Source organism: Lissotriton helveticus, chromosome 6, assembly GCF_964261635.1.
Source record: "Lissotriton helveticus chromosome 6, aLisHel1.1, whole genome shotgun sequence".
NCBI classification, from domain to species: Eukaryota; Metazoa; Chordata; class Amphibia; order Caudata; family Salamandridae; genus Lissotriton; species Lissotriton helveticus.
This window is the reverse complement of record NC_136067.1, coordinates 2,051,917,170-2,051,937,009: the sequence shown is the minus strand read 5'-3', so window position 1 is coordinate 2,051,937,009 and position 19,840 is coordinate 2,051,917,170. Positions and strand designations below refer to the sequence as shown.

The 19,840-nt window shown below is 44.3% G+C and overlaps 1 protein-coding gene across 1 annotated transcript in view; it reads right to left on the bottom strand.

The window, feature by feature from the left end:
• Positions 1-19,840, bottom strand: part of LOC144762018 (E3 ubiquitin-protein ligase RNF19A-like) — a 170,953-nt gene that overhangs the window by 53,931 nt on the left and 97,182 nt on the right. The window contains exon 2 of the mRNA XM_078647181.1: positions 2,749-2,954. Coding sequence (XP_078503307.1) covers positions 2,749-2,954 — 206 coding nt within the window. The remainder of the gene's footprint in view (positions 1-2,748; positions 2,955-19,840) is intronic.

Here is a 19,840-nt window from a genome sequence, read left to right as displayed (position 1 = left end):
CATAAATACCGAATCGGTAAAATTCGGTATTTATGAATCGGTAAATGAGATTTACCTACATCTGGGCCTTAGTCTTAAAATTAACTTTCAATGTTGTAGTTAAATTCAAAACTCTATTTAAGGACACACATCTGGCGGTCTGCAGATCTGTTAAAGACTGAGCTCAAATCTTAACCCTTTTATCACTCGATTGAAACATCTGTGCTGTGCCCACCTCTGAATCTGGATAACCCGCCGACGAGAAGCCGACAGCAGGTCTACCGCAGATTTCAAACTCTCAAACGCTGTAGAAACAAAGGCTGGTTCACCATCCCCAACCTGGTTGGGACTGGGTCGAGCGCCCTGATAAGATGGTATATCCAGGTAGAGATCGACAAAGACCAATGACCCACCACAACACAAAAAGCTTATTTTCGTTGTGGTTGCATTCCACAATAAACATGGCCACTCAAGACCCCTACAATTTGGGTCTAGTCTCATCCTGCCTCATATATGTCATCATTTGACTTTGAACCCCAAACTGCACACTTTTCCTGCTGTTGAGCGGCAATCATGCTTTCAACACCCCCAATATAGGCTAGTGTGCCTTAGTCCTGGGTTGGAGATGCAGAGTTAATGTTAATGTTAATGTTAATTGCATTTGTAAAGGGCTGCTGTTACCAAAAAGATGTACTGGCGCTAGGGTGAAGTACCTACTGACGGACATTAGGAGGATGGTTTGTATACTAGATTGAGATCTAATTGGTAAAAAGCAAGGGGCCTCATTTATAAGAAGTGACGTATCGCTGCGTGAAAGCAGCGATGCGTCATTTCTCAGTGCGCACTCCTTACGAAATGATTGATGTGTCATATTTATAATATGACGCATCATGTCGCAAGGAGTTACAGGTACGTCAGTATTTCTGACGTATCTGTATGGCGCAAAAGTGACGCATTGCTGGAGTGTGTCACAAAAGTGACGCAACTCCAGCAGTGTCCTTTCACATGGGGCAAGCCCGATGTGAAAGGGCTTGCGTCAGTCTTACGCCTGCTGTCAGGCAGGCGTAAGAAATTGACGCATTTGTGTCCTAGAAGTGACGCAGTGAAATCTCATACTGCGTCACTTCCATGACCCTTTCTTGCGTCAATACGCCCCCCTTGCATACATTATACCTGACGCAGGTATAATGTGGCGCAGGGGTTTACAAAGTGACGCATCTACCTAGATGTGTCACTTTGTAAATATGGCGCAACAAGGCGCATTTTTTATGCCACTGGTGCGTCACAAAAAGTGACGCACCGGCGGCGTAAAAGTGACGCACAGCCTCATAAATGAGGCCCCGTGTTTTTAAGGCCTTTCTGAATGCCATCAGGTTGGTCAGATGTCTTCAATGAGGAGGAGGGGAATTCCAAGCTGTGGCTGCATTAGCAATAAAGCTTCTGCCGCCCCAATTGGCTTTCTTCATCCGGGGTGTAACCATCAATTTGGCATCTGAAGAACGGAGTGTTCTTTTAGGTGAGTACCATTGGAAGTGTTGTTTTAGGAATTTTGGACCTATTCCATGCAGTGCTTTGAAGACCACACACAAGGCCTTAAACGTGGTACGCTTCCTCATCGGCAGCCAATGTAGCCTTCTGATTGCGCCTGTGATTGATGCATATTTAGGTGCAGCATTTGACACTCAGGTCCGTGAGGCTGCAGCCAGCGGGTAGTATTGTCCAGTTTGAAAGACATGCTCCCATCAGCCATCTTTTGCATCCACTGTACATACGGCCGCCCCCACCATGACTTTGCCTTTCAATATCTGACATAGAATTGTCTTTACAGTGAATATTTCTACTGGTTTCGCAGCAGCACTTGAAACAACTTCTAATAAGACACAAACTAGAACAATACATGGTGTGCTGTAAATGATGAGAAGGGGAGTACAGCTGCGTCTGCCACCCCGCCCTGCCCTCCCTGCCTTCTTTCACCCTCTCGGTCACTTCCTGATAATCTAATATTTGTATTAACTTCTGAAGCTTTCATCTGCGTTCATTCATCCATCGTGTCTTCCAATATCATTCAGTGGCGCATCCCAAACACCGTCTCTCCAGCACGGGGGTCTGCGCCTCTCGCTTGACAGGATTTTAGCTACTGCGGGGAGGGGGAAAGGAGCAATCTCTCCCCCCCCCCACCCTCTCTCTCTTTCTCTCTCTCTCTCTCTCTCTCTCTCTCTCCTCACTCTCTCTCTGACTCTCTCTGTCTTTGTCTCTCTCTCTCTCCTCCCTCTCTCTCTGTCTCTTTCACTCTCATGCTCTCTGTCGGTCTGTCTCCTTCCCTCTCTTTCTCTTTCTCTCTCCCTCTCTTTCTTTCCCTCTCTGCTCCCCTCTCTCTCTCTCACTCCCTTGTGCTCTCTCGCACTCTCCCTGCCTGTCTCTTTCTCTCTCTCACGCTCTCTTTAGGCTGCCCCAGTTGGGTTTGAGCTCTTAACACAACATAACACATTTCACTCCACACTGCTCCCTTGACCTCTTGCCTGTCATTAGATCTCCTGAAGTCACACCAGCAGGGCAGGAGATGGCTGCAGGGCCACCATTCCTGTTGAAATGTGTACTAGATAACATGGAAACACAAAATATCCCACCCAAATGAAAAGTCACAGGACGCCCCCCTCTTGGACTAGTATTTAAGTTTCAAGCCTCCACTAGAGGTCAAGCTAGGTAAGCGACCCCAAAGCTTGTGTACTATCTATGGGTGCATGCTCATTGCAGTTAATTTGTGGGTACCTTTGCCTGGCTCCTCGCTGTAGATGAGTAGGGCGGAGGGCTCCATCGCCCCGGGGGCTCCCTGGGACAGCTGCCTCCACGCCTGCTCACAGGTCTCGTTGGGGTGCCAGAGCTGCCGACAGTGGTAGCAGAATTCCGTCTTGCAGCCGCTCCGTCCGCACGACAGGCGCGGGCACTCCGCGCAACCGTAGGCGATGACCGCATAGCTGAGAAGGACACAAGGTACAAGGTTTCATCCGTTCTACTGTTGGCCTTTCACACATACACATCTATACCTTAGTGGCTTCCATATATGACAAGTTCTACAAGTACAATGCTTTCTTGCTTGTACAACTTTTGCAAATAAATTATAAATCGCTGAGTTTGTGTGTCCATCTTAGTGTTAGACTCTCACACAAGAACTAACAAAAAGAATTTAAACACCTACTGCATTAACAACAGCGTGGACGTAAGAGATAAAATAGACCATGTGTATAGTTGTCCTACCTTTCAGGCATAAAATAGTCCCTCATGCACCACAGTGCAAATGGAAGGATACACCCAAACAGCCAATGGAATGGCAGTGAGGTGAAACCGTTAACACTTCTCTGGGTTGATTCAGGATGTGATTGACAATGTCTCAAGGCACTGGTTGAAGGTACCTGATCTCAAGAAGCCAAAGAACTGGAAGAGGATGACCCTGTGTGACGTATGCACACAGCCACACAATATCCATGTGCACACTGACATAGATCATACATTCACGAACATACGTAGGGCCCAGGTATTCATAAGCATCAGTGGACTGAAGTAGCAATGAGTCTAAATGGCCCAAGGCAACAATATAAGCTTAGAGCCCGATGTAGCGGGCACTACCGACCATTAAAGACCCGCTCCAGCGTTTAAACGCATGCGTGCGGGCGGAATTCCGCTCGTACGCTGAGATATTCTAAAGCGCATGTTACGTGACGAGCTGGGCTCGTCATCAGCGTGCGAGGAGGCTACGCCATGACGAGCCCAGCTCGTCATCAGCGTAGAAGGGGTTAACAAGAGAGCGGGTCTTTAATGGCCAGTAGAGCCCACTAAGGGGGCTCTAAGGCTATTAGAACATTCCGCCAGTTTGTCAAAACAAAGGCTTCTCGGAGCCCGAGGGGGTTTAAATCCCCTCAGGCTCTGAGAGGCCTTTGTTCACAGAAACAGCTGTGAAATAAAAAAACATTGGAATGTTGCTCTGCGGGCTTCTACCAGCCAGTAGAAACTTGGAACACTCCATTTTCTTTAATGGAGCGCTCAATATTCCAATGTTCTAGTAAGCCTTAATGACCCCCGGCTGAAATAAACATCAGTAAACCAGGCAATAAGGAGAATCAGCAATGAGAATCAATAGTTCCAGGTTATAAAAAACCTTAGTGTCCCCAGGCAGTAATGAACATCAATGGCCCCAGGCAGCAATGAGAATCAATGGTTCCAGGCTATAAAAAGCCTTAGTGTCCCCAGGCAGTAATGAACACCAATGACCCAAGGCAGCAATGGAATCAATAGTTCCAGGCTATAACAAACATTAGTGTCCCCAGGCAGTAATGAACATCAATGGCCCCAGGCAGCAATAAGAATCAATGGTTGCAGGCAATAACAAACCTTAGTGTCCCCAGGCAGCAATGAGAATCAATGGCTCCAGGCTATAACAAACCTTAGTGTCCCCAGGCAGTAATGAACACCAGTGACCCCAGGCAGCAATGAGAATCAATAGTTATAGGCTATGTTATGTTATGTTATGTTAATAACACTTCTATAGCGCGCAGCTGCCCCAGCCAAGGGGCGTCCCGGCGCTTCAGACAGAGTACACAGACACAACACAGCAGAGCTATAACAAACCCTAGTGTCCCCAGGCAGTAATGAACACCAGTGACCCCAGGCAGCAATAAGAATCAATAGTTCCAGTTTACAGCAAACTTTAGTGTCCCCAGGCTGGAATGAACATCAATGACCCAAGGTAGCTATGAGAATCAATGGTTCCAGGCTAAACAAACCTTAGTGTCCCCAGGCAGGAATGAGAATCAATAGTTCCAGGCTATAACAAACCTTAGTGTCCCAGGCAGTAATGAACATCAATGACCCCAGGCAGCAATGAGAATCAATAGTTCCAGGCTATAACAAACCTTAGTGTCCCCAGGCAGTAATGAACATCAATGACCCCAGGCAACAATGAGAATCAATGGCTCCAGGCTATAACAAACCTTAGTGTCTCCAGGCAGTAATGAACATCAATGACCCCAGGCAGCAATGAGAATCAATAGTTCCAGGCAATAACAAACCTTAGTGTCCCCAGGCAGTAATGAACAACAATGACCCCAGGCAGCAATGAGAATCAATAGTTCCAGGCTATAAAAAACCTTGGTGTCCCCAATCAGTAACGTACATCAATGACCCCAGGCAGCAATGAGAATCAATGGTTCCAGGCTATAAAAAACCTTGGTGTCCCCAGGCAGTAATGAACAACAATGACCCCAGGCAGCAATGAGAATCAATAGTTCCAGGCTATAAAAAACCTTAGTGTCCCAGGCAGTAATTAACACCAGTGACCCCAGGCAGCAATGAGAATCAATAGTTCCAGGCTATAAAAAACCTTGGTGTCCCCAAGCAGTAACGTACATCAATGACCCCAGGCAGCAATGAGAATCAATGGTTCCAGGCTATAAAAAACCTTGGTGTCCCCAGGCAGTAATGAACAACAATGACCCCAGGCAGCAATGAGAATCAATAGTTCCAGGCTATAAAAAACCTTGGTGTCCCCAGGCAGTAATGAACACCAATGACCCCAGGCAGCAATGAGAATCAATAGTTCCAGGCTATAACAAACCTTAGTGTACCAGGCAGTAATGAACACCAATGACCCCAGGCAGCAATGAGAATCAATAGTTCCAGGCAATAACAAACCTTAGTGTCCCAGGCAGTAATGAACACCAATGACCCCAGGCAGCAATGAGAATCAATAGTTTCAGGCTATAACATACCTTAGTGTCACCAGGCAGGAATGAACATAAATGACCCCAGGCAGCAATGAGAATCAATGGCTCCAGGCTATAACAAACCTTAGTGTACCAGGCAGTAATGAACATCAATGACCCAAGGCAGCAATGAGAATCAATAGTTTCAGGCTATAACATACCTTAGTGTCACCAGGCAGGAATGAACATAAATGACCCCAGGCAGCAATGAGAATCAATGGCTCCAGGCTATAACAAACCTTAGTGTACCAGGCAGGAATGAACATAAATGACCCCAGGCAGCAATGAGAATCAATGGCTCCAGGCTATAACAAACCTTAGTGTACCAGGCAGTAATGAACATCAATGACCCAAGGCAGCAATGAGAATCAATAGTTTCAGGCTATAACATACCTTAGTGTCACCAGGCAGGAATGAACATAAATGACCCCAGGCAGCAATGAGAATCAATGGCTCCAGGCTATAACAAACCTTAGTGTACCAGGCAGGAATGAACATAAATGACCCCAGGCAGCAATGAGAATCAATGGCTCCAGGCTATAACAAACCTTAGTGTACCAGGCAGTAATGAACATCAGTGACCCCAGGCAGCAATGAGAATCAATGGCTCCAGGCTATAACAAACCTTAGTGCCACCAGGCAGGAAAGCCTGACAGGCAGTGCTTGGAATTAATGGTGCGCCACTTTTAAGGACTGCACTGTGTGCCATCCGCCAACGTCCTGTACCCTAAGAAGAGGTAGGCTTCTTCGATGTGAGCTTTGCCGGTCTGCACTGTAGGTCAACCTGAGTCCCTGCCCTGTGTATAGCGCTTGGGGTTTGAGGCGCCCCTGCTGCATCGGCTAGGCTTTGAGCCATAAACTGATTGAGGTTTACCTGACAGTCATTCGTCCCCCTTTGGAAGCCTTCAGGAGAATGAGAGGGGCTTGGGGCGCAAACCCTGCACCTTGTGCCTGGCAGAAGTAAACGGATCATGGGCCCTTTAAATATTTCATAGTTTCTGCTCAGGTTGTCAGCCCTGATCGCTTTCCCACTTCCTTCTTCGCTCATGGGGTGTATTTGTTCAGCAGTAGGCAGTATCCATGCATTTAAAAAGATGCATGAACACTACTCATGTCACCAGATTCCCCCTTCTGCTCAACGTGCAGCATCTCTTACTGCACATTTTGCCATTTGGATTACTAGGCCTTCTCTGATCACCTCCTTTCTTGCACACAACACTGCACGACCCCTCTGCCTAGGTCAGTGCTGAATAGCTGCCACCAGCTGGACCACCTGTCAGTCACACACATCATCCACGCAGTTCCCTGCATCTTCTCTCTGCCTTTACCCTAATAGAAGTTATGAAACACAACAGCGACCATGCCAAGTCATTTATCATCTGACATCTAATTACAGTGTAATTGTGCACATCTGCCTTTCACACATCCTCCCCTCCATCACCTGCCAGACTCTGTGCCCCAAGACCAAGTAAGAAGCCTCTCTAGACTCTCACACACAACAGCAAACACCTGCCACACAGGATCACAACAAATACACAACTCAGCCAACCAAGCACCCCCCACGGTGTAGTGTGCTGCCCATCCGAAGATATGCTACGGTTCCCCGCAAGGGGGTGGGAAGCGTTATAGAAATGCTACAACACACTACAATAACATGGGTCTTTACAGAGTTATGATTGTTACTGGGTCCACTTTCTGTCAAACACCTAAAATATGTAAATACGTATTACATATAGACTCCCTGCAGGAAGCAGGTCCATCTATTCCGCAGAAGTGTCCGCTGCCCATAAGGACATGGCTGAAACCACGTGACAACATGCGACAGGTGCCCGCCCCACCTTACCTTCTAATACTTGCTATTCTGTCACTTAGTGCGGCTTCAACGGTTGTTAGACATTTTAAAGCTAAATACATAGTCCTGTTTCTTTTTCTCACTTAGATGCTATTTCTCCAAAGTACATACAAAGATATAATATACCGCAATGTATTGATTGATCAATGTATCTATATAGCCTGATAGTCTGAATCCAGTGGCATGGCGAGCACGGGACCCACGTCTCGGCATCCCTGTCCCACTCGGGGTGACAAATGCAAAAAGAACAATTGATGGATGGAGTGCTGAACAATCTCAAACATTCACTCAGTACAGAGATCTGGGACTAAATCCAAGGATTTTTTACTCACCATGGAACCCCAGTTTGAACCTAGTCATATGCAAATCAGTCTTGACCCTGCGCCCAATGGGAACAGCCCAGACCTCACTGCCAGGCCAGGTCCTCCCTGGACTGGAAACAAGCATCCTAGGACCGGTTCAGAGCTTTCAACCCTCATCAGCCAGGATAGCTTGATTCCATTGGCATGGAGAGCACGGGAATCACGTCTGGGCATACCTGTCCCACTCGGGGTGACAAATGCAAAAAGATCAATTGATGGACAGAATGCAGAACAATGTCATACATTCACCTCAGTACAGAGATCTGGGCCTAAATCCATCATTTATTTGCTCGCCATACCATTCCAGTTTGGACCTAGCCATATGCAAATCAGTCTTGACCCTGCGCCCAATGGGAACAGTCCAGACCTCACTGCCAGGCCAGGTCCTCCCTGAACTGGAAACAAGTATCCTAGGACCGGTTTAGAGCTTTCAGCCCTCATCAGCCAGGATAGCTTGACTCCAGTGGCATGGAGAGCAGGGGACTCACGTCTGGGTATACCCGGCCCACTCGGGGTGACAAATGCAAAAAGATCAATTGATGGACAGAATGTAGAACATTGTCATACATTCACCTCAGTACAGAGATCTGGGCCTAAATCCATCGTTTTTTTGCTTGCCATGCAATTCCAGTTTGGACCTAGTCATATGCAAATCAGTCTTGACCCTGCGCCCAATGGGAACAGCCCAGGCCTCACTGCCAGGCCAGGTCCTCCCTGGACCAGAAACCATGTAACAATATGCAACAGGCACCAGCCCCACCTCACTGTCTAATACTTGCTATTCTGTCACTAAGTGAGGCTGCAACACTTGTAAGACTTTTTAAAGCTTCCTGCATAATACATAGTCCTGTTTCTATTTTTCATTTAGTTGCAATTTCTCTAGAGTACATACAAAAATATTACACACTGGAATATACTGAATGATCAATGTATCTGTGTATCTACAGGTATTTATGTATGTTTCATACACTACACAAACCATGTGAGGGAATCCAGTAGCTGACAACAATATACTGGAGTTTTTTTTGTACATGAGCATATCAATAAAGATATTAATGTACAGGGTATTATTGTGTTAATTTCTGCGCTCTACCTGGATGTGTTTACAGACCTGGGACTCTGTGGATCAGTCAATTACAGTGTCTGGGCACCAGTTCTGGCTCTAGTGGTGTGTGTGCCTTTTAATTAATCAAGAACTGAACACTCACGAAGGCTTCTTGGCACTAACCTAAGGGTGGCCAAGACTCCATTCTATGTGTGGGGGGGGGGTGGAAAGGAAAAATTGCAGCCTGCAGGTAAGATAATGCAAGGAGTGCAAGCACCTGCAGGAGAGAAGTGCCATGCATTTCAATGCACGCATTATAGGCACGGTAAAAGGCAATTCTTTACTGTGGTCACTACTTTTTGCGACTTCTCTGTTGACGTCTAACAAGACATCATCGATTTTAAATTGTTGGATGTATGGAAGGAGTATTTGTATAACCAACCGATGCCTGAGTGTTCTCTTGATAACACTACTAGCTGTAGAGTACCTGGAAACAAGTAGTGAAAAAGTGCATCTGCTATCTGCTAAAGTGGAGTCAGATGTCCCTTGCCCACCAGACTTTAGTTCATTGATCCAAGCTCTCGTGTTCCCATCTCAGCAGAGGTAATGCATTTTCCCCTTTGAAGGTCACCCTGAGTTTTAGGGTTGTGAATGTGAAAAAGATCTAATCCTATCCCTCCAGCTCTGAAACACTTCCACTAGTTACCATTAGAAGCACCCATTAACCTTAGATTAGCCTGCATAACACATAAGGTTTTACACTGGATGAACATTATACCATTGGAGGAGAAAAGCTGAACAGTGGAAAATCTCTGCTTCTGCTGGAGAATTCCAAGACAAAGGAGTAAAACCGCGAATGGCCCTTCTCCTGGTTAGCCGCCAGGCTTCGGATTCAGATCTCTGGAGCTATTACACTAAACCCTCATCTCCTATCTTTCAGGACAAAAACAAACCTGAAGACCCACTTGTTCATACTTCATCTAAGATCTAAGTTGGCCTTCATTTCAACTTGCATCTCCTGAGGATACCTACCATCCACCAGTTCTACTGTCCTCATGTTGCTACTGAGGGATACCGTTGTCTAGTTTTGCCTGTTGTGCTGGAATTATGTTCTATATAAACTGCTCAGCTGACCTTGTGGCTAGATCTGGCTATATAACTACTACAGATACATTAATAAGTAAATGGTCTTTTGTTGGTTGATTCTTTTTGTGTCGTGATGATACTCGAGTGATATAACTGCGTTTTACCATTACTTTATCGATAATGTTTACAGAGTAACATCTTTCGTTGACTTCAACGCTATTTTGTGTTAATTAAGGTGAAACGTTTGTGGCTCCCATATGGTGCTCTCGCTTAGGTGAGCTCTGAGTATGGAAAATAGTTTTTCAGTGTTGCAGGATGAAATCTTCTGTGGTGCAATCAATTATTTTAACTGGTATCCTTGGTAAATAGGATCCTGTGCAATAAACTGTCTTATTTTGCATTTTAACAACCACAAAACACACAAATAATTGACTTAAATTGTAATTAATTTTATAATTTCATTCTTTTTATTTCACACATCAGATTTGTCTAAGCATTTGCCTATTTTTGATCCACATCAAGAAATTCTCATTTATGAACATCATATATAATTTGAAGTAGGCTTTCTACTAGGGTGTAGTTAAGATACAGCCCATCACAAACGTATACATAAACATACTAGCATAAGATGGGTCTGCATTAGACCCCATTCAGGTGCTTGCTGGTTTTCTCAGATTCATTTATCCTGCCATTGAAATAATTATAGAGTAAAATCCCACACTTGAGCTGCAAGATGAACACTTTGTTAGTTACTGTAATTGCCTCTTGTAGTACGAACTATTCCAGGCTGTCAAGACCTTTGTTGAGAGATACTGAAGTGTACAATAAGTATCTATCTCTCTCTCTCTCACTCTCTCTCTCCCTCTCACACACACAAGGATTGTTTTTTCCTTTTACTTACTCCTTGAGAGAGGCAACAATAGCTGCTGCCATTGGAGTTCAAGTGTTTTCCGAACACGCCCTGTTACACTTACATTTTAGACTTCCATGTCACTAGGAGTTCCCAAACCACCATTCAATATGTTAATGAAATTGCCTTTAAAGATTCCGCAGCATAGGAACGCATAAAGATGTCCCTTGATCACTATTTTGTAGAAAACAATTATGGTGAAGTCAGATGGGATAGAATATGGGATGCAGCAAAAGCAATCATGAGGGGCAAATTGATATCACATACAATTATCTTTAAAAATAGGGCAAAAACAAAAAAAGAAGATTTGTAGGAGGAACTATGAGGCATAGAATACCAACATAAGGCAACAGAGTCTCAAAGGGTCTATAGAGAACTGAGGTGGGAGCTCGAATAGTTGTGTATGAAAGATGTCACTAGCAAGCTGTTGTATAGGGTAAAGCAAATAGGATTTTAGCCTATGAAGTGCAGCAAAAATAAACTAGAAATCGCATACAGGAAATAAAAGATCAAGAGGGAAACATAGACACAGACACATCATATAGTCTACACATCCTGCATAATTACCACTCTGCCTTATGACAATCGGAAAATGTATGTGGGATTTTGCCTAAGTCGATTGATTACCTGGTGGATTTTAAATTTCCTCACCTCAATTAACAACTACTGGAGGTACTGAAAGCTCCCATAACATTGGAAGAGCTGGGAGCAGCAATAACCACTCGCTCCAACAATAAATCTCTGGCCCGGATGGCTTCTCTGTGTCTTTTCATAAGGCCTACTGGGACCATTATGAGTGACCAACTATTTAAAGTGTTTAGTCCTCACACTGTGACATAATATATCTGTGAATCAATGATAACGTGTTTACTTAATCCTGACAGAGACCTTCAGGGCTGTAGGTAATACAGATAGAAAGCACTCTTGAATTTTACTGTAAAAATGTTTACCTTCATTAAAATTACCCAACTGAATAACCTATGTTGACTATCAGAGTTTCAATGGGGCTCATCAGGAATCTCCAGACGTGCGACAGTACTAGATTGGCAGTGAACCTAAATAGATATCGAGGAATGCTGGGAAGTCACTAGATATGGAGAAGGCTTTGACAGGGTAGACAGGCAGTACTGTCGAAGGTCTTGGTAAAAAAGGATTAAAGCAAACACAAGGAGATGATGGACGGAGAGCTGAAACTTTTCAGACACTCACCTCCAGTCACAGATCTGGGCTGAATCCATCATCCTTCTTTAGCTCCCTTGGCCACCTCAGTTCAGAACCAGCCAGCCCGAACTGCCAAGCTAGGTCTTCCCAGAACCGGAAACAAGCATCCTGGGACCGTTTTCGCGGTAACACCCCTCATCAGCCAGGCTTGCTTGAATCTAGTGGCAAAGTGAGCAAAGGACCCACATCTGGGCGTACCCTGCCAACTTAAGGCAAACAAAGCAAACACAAGGAGATGATGTACATAGAGCTGAAACTTTTCAGACACTCACCCCCAGTCACAGATCTGGGTTGAATCCATCTTCGTTCTTTAGTTCACTTTGCCTCCTAAGTTCAGACCCAGCTATATGCAAATCAGTCTTGGCCCTGTGCCTCATGGGAACAGTCCAGCCCGAACTGCCAAGCCAGGTCTTCCCTGAACCAGAAAAAAGCAACCCGGGACCGGTTTCGAGGTAAGACCCCTCATCAGCCAGGCTAGCTTGAATCCAGTGGCAAAGTGAGCAAGGGACCCACGTCTGGGCATACCCTGCCAACCTAGGGCGAACAATGCAAACACAAGGAGATGATATACAGAGAGCTGAAACTTTTCAGACACTCACCCCAGTCACAGATCTGGGTTGAATCCATCATCGTTCTTTAGCTCACTTCGCCACCTCAGTTCAGACGCAGCTATATGCAAGTCTGTCTTGACCCTGGGTCTCATGGGAACAGTACAGCTCGAAATCCCAAGCCAGGTCTTCCCTGAACCGGAATCAAGCATCCTGGGACCGGCTACCTTGAATCCAGTGGAAAAGTGAGCAAGGGACCCACATGGGTCTGGGCATACCAAAGGATTAAAGCCAAATCTAAGCAGTCAGATTTGGCCTTATCTTTTTTTTATCAACCTTCACATTCTCCAAAGCTAAAATCAAGGTTAATGAAGAATTATCAACTCCAATAGGGAGGGTTGCACTCTACATCATTTAAATGTGCCATCCAGATCGAGCCAATAATGTATCAAATCAACAGCAATCCAAACATCATGGACATTACCATTTTATTTATTTATTTTTATTTATCACATTTATAAAGCGCCTGACTCACCCCAAATGGGGTATCTCCGCGCTAAGGACAGAAACAGCACATAACACATGAGGAGAGGAAGGTTAGAAGAGCTGAGTCTTGAGTTTTTTCCTGAACGTCAGACAGTTGACTTCTTGACGGAGGTCTAGTGGCAGTTGATTCCACAACTTAGGGGCCAGATAAGAGAAGGATTTGCCTCCTAGTCTAGTCTGCTTAATGCGAGGAATGGTGAGCAGGCTTTTACCTTCCGATCGAGGTGAGCGCATAGGGGAATATTTAACTAGTTTTTCTGTCAAATATATTGGGTCCATAGAGTTAAGGCCTTTAAACACCAAGCAACACACTTTGAAGTGAATTCTCTTGCGAATAGGAAGCCAATGTAGGCTGTGCACAAGAGGAAGGGAAGGAGCACGATAGGAAGCGCTAGTCACCAGGCGGGCCGCAGTATTCTGCACCACCTGCAAGCTTTGTAGGTCAGAGATCCTTAGCGGATAACAGCAAAGCGTTACTATAATCCAGTCGACTCAGGACCAGAGCGTGAATTAACGTTTTGCGAGTGCTCATCGGCAGAAAGTGGAAAATCTTCCGGAGTAGACTCAGAGCATAGAAACAGGATCTTTTGACTGCTGCAATGTGACCCTCCAAGTTGAGGTCTCTGTTGACGACACCCAATTCTTCAGGCCACCACCCCGGAGACCATCTCGAAATGGCATCCTTGAACAGCATGATCTCCGTTTTCCCTGTGTTTAATTGCAGAAAGTTTCTCTTCATCCAAGGGTGACAGTTTTCATACCTTCGGAGAACACTTTCTGGACATCAGGGGTGAATTTATTGTAGGTGAATATCAGCTGTGTATCATCTGCGTAGGAGATTGGTAGAAAACCAACCTTCCTAAACAGAGCAGCCAATGGGGCAACATATATATTAAACAGAGATGGGCTGAGACAGGAACCTTGAGGCACACCTTTCGTTACATAACTGATTTTGGATTGAAAAGGGCCTAGATTAACTATTTGGGTCCTGTCATTAAGAAAGTCCTGTATATAATTCAAAGCCGAGTCCTGAACTCCTGTGAGACGCAGTCTGTCTACAAGGATCTTGTGAGATATGGTGTCGAACGCGGCGGACAGGTCAAGCAGTACCAAAATCACTGCCTGACCTGAATTCGCCAGCATTCTTATATCGTCAGTTACCTTCACCAAGGCCAATTCAGTACTGTGCTTTGGCCGAAAACCTGATTGGGAATAGTCCAAACAGTTGGAGGATTCCAAAAAGGCCGACAGGTGACTATTCACGTGTCTCTCCAAAAGTTTACTGTAAAGAGGTAGCAAGGAGATGGGGCAATAGTTGTTAATAACATCAGAGGCCAACTTCGCGTTTTTCCGGATAGGCATAATTTGGGCAACTTTCCAGGTTTTAGGCAGTTTACCCTCTTTGATAGAATGGTTCAAAACAGAACAGAGAGGTTCAGCTAATTCTTCTGCCAACTTCTTGGCAGACTTTGCGGGAATTAAGTCAGTGGGTGAACCTGACTTAGCAGAACTTAATAGTTGTACGGTGTCTTGGACTGTTAACAGGGGAAATTGAAAGGGATAAGTCCAAATTAGCACTTTTTGCAGACATCGTTGTCAACTTCCTAAAGAAGCTGGGCGAATCATTTCCAGCCCCCCTGATGAAACTAGAGAGCTTTAAAGAAGTATCAGGATTGCAGATTAATTATACGCAAATCCCCAGGACACGGGTGCAGCCGTCATCGCAGAGAGTAACGAAGCCCTGCTTCGGAGACACAGGTGGGCATGGACACCGGGACCTATAAAATATCTAGGAATTAACCACCCAAACTTCATTCAGAAGCTATAGAATGCAATATCCACCTGAAGTTAGATTAAAATATGTTGGACGAATTTATAGGTTTCATGGAAAAAAAGAGCTGTAAGCATCAAAATGAGGTCCATGTCATGGTTACTGTAGGTTTCACAATCTCCACCACTCTGGTTCCTAGAAGAGACAATATTACAGATACAAGGACCCAACAAAACCCCAGAGTCACTAAAACAAGGATGTATTTAGGAACCACTAAGGGAGGCTTGGGCTCCCCTGATATTGAGATTTACACATACGCTGCTCAATTGCGCCCGGCTCTCGACTGGCGCCGCCTTCCATGCGGTGAGCCATGGGCGGTATTGGAACAGGAATAGTTGTTCGTGTAACTACACCAAATACCATGGACTTTCCCCTAAACAGAGAGTTGTGGAAGCAGGAGGCTTGTAGCAGGGGTGTTCTGGGTAATACTTATGGCAAAGTGTTTCATGCCAGTGTTTTTCCCTTTACTGTGGATGTCCGGTGACGTAGCAGTGATGCTGTCATACCAGATATATGAAAGTTAAACACTGTGTGCTCTGTAACTGCTAGAACTGGAAATAAAGTTGTTAACCCCTTCCATGCTGATGTCGGCCCCCAGCCGTCATGGCACACAGTGCTCGTGTGCTGATGACGGCTGGGGGCCGTCATGACCACGCCCGCGATCGGAATGTCCAGCACAGGAGCGGAATTCCGGCCGCGGGCAAGGAAACGTGACCAGGTGGTCATCCTACCAAACCCAAGAGAAAGGGGTACCCAGAGGCAGCTCGATGGGGCAGGGGGTCCCAGCCAATATCTGGGGGCACCACAGGCCTTGAAGTGTCGCATTAGTGACTGTGCCTGTGTAGTGTCTCGACACGACAGGAGAAGGATTGAGTTAATAGTATAATTTATTATAGAAGTTACAAGGGCCCGCAGGGAGCGGGAGTAAATGCAGTCACAACGGGAGTCAGCTGTCATCTCTCAAACATGACAATGACGTCACATAAATACCAACAAGAACATTCCAAGTGACGCGGAATGACGCTACCAATGAAAAGTGAAAACATACTGAGGATCACAACATATTTCCCCCCAGCACAATATAACATGTACAACATCTCCCTTCCTCCTACAAAGACAGGAACAGTTTATTCCATAACATAATCTTTAAACCTTGTTGGCAAGTTGATAACTCTGCCCACCCTGGATGACAACTCCCCGGTGTGATTGATTTCCGTGTCCTCCACACCTGTAACAGAGGATCCACTTTCCTCTAAATAGTTATCTAGCACAGGGTCATCTTGAGCAGGAACAGTATTTGCACTGCCGTCAGAACGATTTCTAGAACAGTCTCTCAAGGCAGGTGAACCCTCTTGGTTGTCATATGTTTGCAATAGATCAGAGCTACTAGATATGTCTCCCCATTCCAGAACACTTTCATTAAAACTCGTATCTCCTTCATCCATATTCCTCATTATAATTTTTTCTTGCCCATGTTTGAGTCTTACCACATCATCTTTACTACGCCATCCATCACCCTCTATGAAAACAGCACCACCTGATGCCCTGCCAATTTTCATGGGTTTGCTAAGTTTGGATTTCCCTTTACTTACCAAACCAGGCTTCTTTACTAACACCCAGTCTCCAGGTGCTATGCTCTTGTCCTTAGCTCTATTCACCTTATCAGAGTAAGCCTTGTTTTTCACTTGTTTGTTCTCAATGTTCTCCTTTACCTTGAGATCCTTTTCGCACACTTCTCTCATTTCCACAGTTGTTCCTTTCCAACCACCTATTTTTGGAGAGAATATATTGTTACATGCTCTACCTCTCATCAGGTAAAATGGTGTATAACCGGTGGCATCTTTTGGTGTGTTGTTATGTGCACCAATTTTTTCCTTGATAAAATCTTTTACATCCATATTGTTTGCAATTGCCATTTGGATTCCTTCTTTAAAAAATCTGTTTATTCTCTCTACTTGACCATTGCTCTTTGGACTGTATAAAGGTGTCTTCTCCTGTATAATACCTCTCTTTTCCAAAAAATCAACCATTGTTCTTGATATGAGTTGTGATCCGTTATCCGACACCATTATTTTAGGCTGTCCTTCTCTTTCGAATGTCTTTTTGAGAAACTTAATGACAACATCTGTGGTCACTGTATTTACGAATTTGTAACACACCCATTTGGTGTAATAGTCTGTCAAAACTATTAAGTACTTGCACCCGTCAGGCAAGATGTTGAAAGGACCTGCAAAGTCTATTGCTATTTTGGCCCAAGGCCCATCCGGAATTTCTACCAATTGGAGTACGTTTTTTTCAATTCTCCAATGCTTGTCTGACTTTAAGCATTTCTCGCAATTGTCCACATAGCTCCTAACATCAATATCCACACCTGGCCACCAATAGTGCATTCTCAATACTTTCTTTGTGGCCGTGGTGCCTGGATGCCCAATGTGAGCCAATTTAATTATCTTTCGTCTGAGTTCAAATGGGGGAACAAAAACTTCACCTCTTTTCAAGTAACCATTCTCTAGCGTAAGTTCATCGCTTACCTGCTGATAGGATCTCAGTTCCACTTCCAGGTTTCTTACATGTGGCCATGTAGTTTGTACATACTTTTTCACTTTGGCCATGACATTATCCTTTTTCATACTCTCCTCCCATTCATTTTCAGTTATGGATCCTTCACACATAACAGTAGCATCAATATGCGCAACTATACACTCATTGTCATCCTGTTCATCGCTATCCTGCCCCTTTACTGGCAACCTAGATAAGCAGTCAGCTCTACAGTTTTTTCCTCCTTTAATGTGTTCAATTTTAAAATTATATTCCTGAAGTTTTGACAGTAGTCTTATTAACCTAGAGCTAGCGTTTCCATTGCCTCTACCTTCGCCATTCATCATATAAACCAATGGTTTATGGTCGGTTACCAATGTGAAACTCTTCCCCCACAGATAGTCCTTGAGTTTGTGCACTGCCCACACGCATGCCAAAGTTTCACGCTCAATTGTACTGTAGTGGACCTCCGTGTCATTCAGCATTCTAGAAATGAACGCAATCGTGTTCTCTTCACTTCCTTTTTTCTGGCAAAAAACTGCGCCGATGCCCTCATTACTTGCATCTACAGTTACTACATTTTCCAATTGTGAGTCATATGGTTTCAATGCAGGAGCATTTGCTATTTCCTCTTTGATCACTTTGAAAGCTTCAACTTGTTCCTCCTTCCAGTTGTATGCCACATTCTTTTTCAACAACCTCCTAAGTGGCTCCACCTTTTCAGCATATTTTTTTATGAACTTAGCATAATATTCACTGAGGCCAAGGAATGACTTGAGTGTGTCTTTGTTTTTTGGTTCCGGGGCCTCCCTTATAGCATGCACTAAATCATCTTTTGGTGAGATACCTTCAGCTGTCAAAACATGCCCTAAGTATTCAATTTCCTTTGCCATGAATTTGCATTTGTCCTTTGAGACTGTCATGCCTTTCTTTTCCAAAATGTCTAAAACCGTTTCAATCAATTTTAAGTGCTCTTGTTCAGTTTTAGAATGCAAAAGAATGTCATCTTGAAAGGCTTTCACTCCTTTCAATTTTCCAAACAAGATGTCCATTAGTTTCTGAAAAACCCCTGAGGATGATGCTAAGCCGAAAGGGAGTCTGACGTACCTGAATGCACCAAAGGGTGTGATAAAAGTTGTTAATTTCTTGGAGTTTTTTGACAGACATACCTGGTGATAAGCGGCTTTTAGGTCGATCAAAGAAAAATATTTAGAACCAGATGTTGACTGTAGAATTTCTTGGATTTTTGGTAGGGGATGGCAGTTCACCATAATGTTTCTATTAAGTGACCTCAGGTCTACACATAGCCTAATGTCCCCTGTCTTTTTCTTCTTTGATACAACAATGGCAGAAACCCATTCAGATTCTTCTGCCTCTTCAATTACACCTTCACCCTTCAACTTCTCAAGCACTTCCCTCAATTCAGATCTTATGGACAAAGGTATCGATCTCACTTTGTGTTTACATGGTATAGCACCCTCCTTTAGTTTGATGTCATGACTGAACCCCATGACACAACCTATTTCATTTCTAAACACTTCTTTATGTTTTTCAAAAACAGATTCTAAGTTTACATCAACATTTTTTATACATATGCTATTCACCCATTCCTCTCTTAATATCACTGGGTCCATTGCTCCCGGAATCAGTACCACCCCAAGTTGAGCCAGGTCTCTCCATCCAACTAGTATCCTCCCTTTCTCTGCTACATAAATCTTAGTTTCAATCACTCTTCCCCTGAAACTCACAGTGTCAATGAAATATCCCAGCATATTTATTTCCTTCTCCCCAAAAGCTTTCGGGTTTATATCAGATTCTGTCAGTTGAATATCATTCCATTTTTCTTCAAAAAGAGTATCAGATATGGTTGTTATGGGCGCACCTGAATCAGCTGTGAATTTTAGATCAACCTTACCAATTTTCACGTCACTTACCGGACCTTTTATCTTTCCATCCTCCATTTCTACATATAGAACAATATTCCCACACATTTCTTCATCAAAACTACCTACTGCATTAATACTCATGTTATTGCTCATTCTTTTAGTTTTACATAAAGTGGTATAATGACCATATCTTTTACATTTAAGGCACTTTTTACCAACAGCAGGACAATTTTTAAAATCAGCTAAGTGTTCATTTGATCCACACCTGAAACAGCTCAAC